We start from the raw sequence: 5,734 nt of genomic DNA on the forward strand, positions 1-5,734 counted from the left end.
TATAATACATGTCTACTGTATGATTTCTTCCCAAATGGCACCCTATTCCCTACATAGTGCACTACTTATGGCCCGATCCCTATCTGGTTAAAAGTAGTGCACTACACAGGAAATAGGGTGCCATTTGGGAAATCATTATCTGCTTCTTGAAAGCAGCGCACCCTCCCACGCACGTGACACACACAAAGAGGCAGGAGAAAACCAATATTTCCAGTCGGTCAGGTGTTCTTGACATTTGCATAACTACCAGGAAGTTCCAGTAAATAAACCATTTGTCCGTTGGACCGACCTTCCTTCAGGGGAAATTCTGTGTAGCTACCGTCAGTAGACATTTCCTGGATTCCCCGTGTGAATGGCGTCTTGTGGATAGTCTGTTTAGTACAGCCTACTGTGTTGAACACCACATGCGCCTTTACAGATTAGAGAGAGTTTTTCTTTGTTTCTATCATGATGGGTGCGCTACAGTCATGATTCCCTAAAACAGTTGGACATGTGTTGTTGCTTTTTGAGCTGGGAAAATGATTTGCGGGTGGAAAGCTACTTGCTTTTGACTGAACAAAAATGAAACTACTTCTCATGGTGGGATTGTTGTTGGCGTTTGTCTCTACCTCATCAAGTCTCCGGATTTTGGAATGGCCCAAACTAAACTGTACTCAACAGGTAAGTGTTGACTGACTTTGGAATGGCTAACACTAAACTGTACTCAACAGGTAAGTGTTGACTGACTTTGGAATGGCTAACACTAAACTGTACTCAACAGGTAAGTGTTGACTGACTTTGGAATGGCCCACACAAAACTGTCCTCAAGACAAACTACTAATTTATTTGATCATAATAAGATAAATATCTTATCAAAAGAGATGACTACTAATTCTATCATTCTTTGAAGTTGTCATATTAAGGAAAATGCCACTAATCTCAGCAATTACATTTATTTGTAATGCATTACAAATAATTAAAGGACCAATTTACAGCCTTGCGATGTCCCCAGGCAGGCCAAAACTCCATCCCACTAAAACAGCTCTTACACTAAAAGGGCATTATCATCATTTTCACAATTCCACAGTATTATTCCAACCTCATAGTGTGGAAATATATATATAAAACACAGGAAAATCACGTTTTTGTCTGCACTGGGCCTTTAACAGAAATACATGATTTAATGAATCACACATTATAAGTTGTTGTCGTTTCTTGTCCTATGGTTTTCCTCTGCTCATGTGTCTGTGTGTGTTTGCAGGGTTTGAGATGCGAAGCCAACATCAGTGAGTATTATCTCTAACGTGCCATAGAGCTCTTATTATTGGTTCAGACAGTGTTTTACAGTGTGTGCTTATGTGTTCAAATGAGGTGGAATCACGGTTCATTTTGGACATGATAGTTGAAAAACATTTATTTTCAATGTAGACATATTGAATTAAAATGAAACTCTCCTCTCCTCTCCCTCTCCCTCTCCCTCTCCCTCTCCCTCTCCTCCCCCTCTCTCCTCCCCTATAGATAACTGCCTGGATAAAGAGTGGTTGAAGCCTCGGCGCTACACCCCTAACGGTCCAGTGAACCTAGAGGTGGAGGTGGACACCAGAAAAGATGAGGAGGGACACCTGGTACCTGTTTTAGTGGCACGATGGAAAGCTCCGGATGACGGTGGGTTGACTGGCCAGTATCACAAATGTCACATGACCTTGCCACCCTATTCCCTATATAGTACACTAAGCAATAGGGTGCTATCTGTTAGATGTGGAATACGTGGAGAGGAGCACTGGAAGTGTACTGGCAGTTTGTAACTTTGATATTTCTTCTTCTTCTTCTTCTTCTTCTTCTTGTTCTTCTTGTTCTTGTTTTCTTTTTGTTCTTCTTCTTCTTGTGTTCTTTTTGTTCTTCTTCTTCTTGTTCTTCTTCTTCTTGTTTTCTTTTTGTTCTTCTTCTTCTTGTTCTTCTTGTTCTTGTTTTCTTTTTGTTCTTCTTCTTGTTCTTGTTCTTCTTGTTTTCTTTTTGTTCTTTTTGTTCTTCTTCTTCTTCTTGTTTTCTTTTTGTTCTTCTTCTTTTTGTTCTTCTTCTTCTTCTTCTTCTTGTTTTCTTTTTGTTCTTCTTCTTCTTGTTTTCTTTTTGTTCTTCTTCTTTTTGTTCTTCTTCTTCTTCTTGTTCTTGTTCTTCTTCTTCTCCTCATCAGGAAGTATTAGTTCCCTGAAAGGAACAGAGCTTCATGTTCTGATGATGGCCACAAACCAGTATCTGTGTGTTCGATACGAATTCCTCGATAAGATACCCATGCGTAATCCAGCATATGAAAAGGTAGGCCTTCGTCACAAGTGATCAATTTAATGATAAATATCCATTCTTACATGACACTCCCAAGTAAACAGAATATCTATTTTCTCTCAGTGGTCTTTCTCCCTGGATCGAGTGGTGGTTGAACCCGGCCTGTCGTACGTTGTCTCAGTCTCCAACCTCCCCAAACCAAACCTGAAGTACTCTGGTTATAACATCAATAAAACCGTCACTGTCCCAGGTGAGAACGATACATTTAGGTGAGATTAGTAAAACACAGGTTGGATAAGTGTAGATACTTTGTACAGTACTCCGCTATCTATTCCTACTGCACATTGGATTGGCATCAGCAGCTTTGCATTCAATACCTGTAACATACTTGTTAGAACGTTTAGTTCATAATTCAATTCAACCATATACAGTGAGGTGATAGATGTCATTTCACCTTAGATTGTAAACAGCCCAAGATACAGAGGAGTAAGGTGTGTCTGGACAGTGGTGAGTGACCAATCACATTACTATCATGTTATATGAAGTGGTGAGTGACCAATCACATTACTATCATGTTATATGAAGTGGTGAGTGACCAATCACATTACTATCATGTTAAATGAAGTGGTGAGTGACCAATCACATTACTATCATGTTATATGAAGTGGTGAGTGGCCAATCACATTACTATCATGTTATATGAAGTGGTGAGTGACCAATCACGTTACTATTGTGTTATATGAAGTGGTGAGTGACCAATCACATTACTCTAATGTTATATGAAGTGGTGAGTGACCAATCACATTACTATCGTGTTATATGAAGTGGTGAGTAGTCAGTGTTGTGACGTCCAAGAGACCAGTTGGTTGTTATTAATTAATTAATTAGCATTTAGTTAAATAAATATATTCAAATCAAGTCATACAGGTATAACATTCATATTGTATTATGACCAGTGGCTTGACTTGGGCTGAAATAGGTGCCGGTACTCATTTTGGGCGTCGGTACTGTTCATATCTAGGGCCAGGAGCTCCACAGTAAGAGGTGGATGAAGTCAAGTAATAGAAGGGAGGATGGGAGCAGAGGAGGAAGGAGGAGGAGGAGTAGGGAGGATGGGAGCAGAGGAGGAAGGAGGAGGAGGAGTAGGGAGGATGGGAGCAGAGGAGGAAGGAGGAGGATTTGAGGTGCTGGTACTCGGTTCCGACATTGTTTCCTTTTGTTTTTTGTATAAAGGGAGTCTGTGGAGGCCCAATGCTACGTTGGAGCGGTCCACCGGACCACAAGGCAGAGCCGTGCTCACTGTCGGGTTCAGTACAGACCAGCGCTCACAGAACTACAGAGTCTCGCTGCAGTGCTCCAACGACAGACACTGGCAGGACACTGACATGGTATGGTTATTAAGGTTGGGAATGGCTTATGAATGTATTATGAAGTCGGTAGGTCTGATATGCAGGTGCCCTTTAACTAAGGACACGTCCCAAATGACTCCCTACTCCCTATCAAGTGATAGCTTAAAGGGTTCTGGTCAAAAGAAGTGCACTATATAGGGAATATGGAGCCCTACTCTAAGTGTTAGGGTTTTTTACACCCTTCTCTCTGCTTAAAGAAGTGTATCGTCAGTAGAATTGTGTCTGTAGCTAGCTACATGACGTCAAAGACATTGGTGCCGAAGACGTGTTGTTTCCCTTCCAATGGTTTGACCTAGAACATTTTAGATTTGCAAAGCAAGACACTGCACATCCTGTGTCACACTTCATCGCTGTGGTTCTTCCCCAGATTTTAATCTTTCCCCCTCATCAATCTACACACAATACCCCCATAATGACAAAGCAAAAACAGGTTTGTAGAAATTTTTGCAAATGTATGAAAAATAGAAAAACAGAAATATCACGTTTACGTAAGTATTCAGACCCTTTACTCAGTACTTTGTTGAAGCACCTTTGACAGCGATTACAGCCTCAAGTCTTCGTGGGTATGACGCTACAAGCTTGGCACACCTGTATTTGGGGAGTTTCTCCCATTCTTCCCTGCAGATCCTCTCAAGCTCTGTCAGGTTGGATGGGGAACGTCGCTGCACAGTCTATCCAGTGGTGTTTCAAGTCCGGGCTCTGGCTGGGCCACTCAAGGACATTCAGAGACTTGTCCCGAAGCTTGGCTGTGTGCTTAGGGTCGTTGTCCTGTTGGAAGGTGAACCTTTGCCCCAGTCTGAGGTCCTGAGTGCTCTGAAGCAGGTTTTCATCAAGGATCTCTCTGTACTTTGCTCCGTTCATCTTTCCCCTCGATCCTGATTAGTCTCCCAGTCCTTGCCGCTGAAAAACATCCCCACAGCATGATGCTGCCACCACCATGCTTCACCGTAGGGATGGTGCCAGGTTTCCTCCAGACGTGACGCTTGACATTCAGGCCAAAGAGTTCAATCTTGGTTTCATCAGACCAGAGAATCTTGTTTCTCATGGTCTGAGTCTTTAGGTGCCTTTTGGCAAACTCCAAGCGGGCTGTCATGTGCCTTTTACTGAGGAGTGGCTTCCGTCTGGCCACTCTACCATAAAGGCCTGATTGGTGGAGTGCTGCAGAGATGGTTGTCCTTCTGGAAGGTTCTCCCATCTCCACAGAGGAACTCTGGAGCTCTGTCAGAGTGACCATCGGGTTCTTGGTCATCTCCCTGACCAAGGCCCTTCTCCCCGATTGCTCAGTTTGGCCGGGCGGCCAGCTCTAGGAAGAGTCTTGGTGGTTCCAAACTTCTTCCATTTAAGAACGATGGAGGCCACTGTGTTCTTGGGGACCTTCAATGCTGCATAAATGTTTTGGTACCCTTCCCCAGATCTGTGCCTCGACACAATCCTGTTTCGGAGCTCTACGGACAATTCCTTCGACCTCATGGCTTGGTTTTTGCTCTGACATGCACTGTCAACTGTGGGACCTTATATAGACAGGTGTGTGCCTTTCCAAATATATGTCCAATCAATTGAATTTACCACAGGTGGACTCCAATCAAAATGTAGAAACATCTCAAGGATGATCAATGGAAACAGGATGCACCTGATCTCAATTTCGAGTCTCATAGCAAAGGGTCTGAACACTTATGTAAATAAAGTATTTCTGTTTTTTATTTGTAATAATTTTGAAAAAATGTCTAAAACCCTGTTTTCGCTTTGTCAATGGTCCCGTGTAGCTCAGTTGGTAGAGCATGGCATTTGCAACGCCAGGGTTGTGGGTTCGTTTCCCCACGGGGGGACCAGTATGACAATGTATGCACTCACTAACTGTAAGTCGCTCTGGATAAGATGGTCTGCTAAATGACTAAAATGTAAAAAATGTGGTTATGGGGTATTGTATTGTGTGTAGATTGATGAGGATTTGATAAGGCTGTAACGTAACAACACGTGGAAAAAAGGGAAGGGGTCTGAATACTTAAAGGGAAGGGGTCTGAATACTTAAAGGGAAGGGGTCTGAATACTTAAAGGGAAGGGGTCTG

General features: G+C 42.7%; 1 protein-coding gene across 1 annotated transcript in view; it reads left to right on the plus strand.

Annotated features, from left to right (window-relative positions):
* Nucleotides 1–236: 236 nt before the first annotated feature.
* The window catches only part of il17ra1a (interleukin 17 receptor A1a), a 12,760-nt gene continuing 7,262 nt past the window's right edge, over nucleotides 237–5,734 (plus strand). Inside the window, exons 1-7 of the mRNA XM_045215458.1 lie at nucleotides 237–660; nucleotides 1,241–1,265; nucleotides 1,498–1,644; nucleotides 2,171–2,292; nucleotides 2,383–2,509; nucleotides 2,719–2,766; nucleotides 3,493–3,647. Of these exons, the coding sequence (XP_045071393.1) occupies nucleotides 562–660; nucleotides 1,241–1,265; nucleotides 1,498–1,644; nucleotides 2,171–2,292; nucleotides 2,383–2,509; nucleotides 2,719–2,766; nucleotides 3,493–3,647 (723 nt within the window). The 5' untranslated portion in view covers nucleotides 237–561. The remainder of the gene's footprint in view (nucleotides 661–1,240; nucleotides 1,266–1,497; nucleotides 1,645–2,170; nucleotides 2,293–2,382; nucleotides 2,510–2,718; nucleotides 2,767–3,492; nucleotides 3,648–5,734) is intronic.

Source organism: Coregonus clupeaformis, unplaced genomic scaffold (assembly GCF_020615455.1).
Source record: "Coregonus clupeaformis isolate EN_2021a unplaced genomic scaffold, ASM2061545v1 scaf0447, whole genome shotgun sequence".
Lineage (NCBI taxonomy): Eukaryota > Metazoa > Chordata > Actinopteri > Salmoniformes > Salmonidae > Coregonus > Coregonus clupeaformis.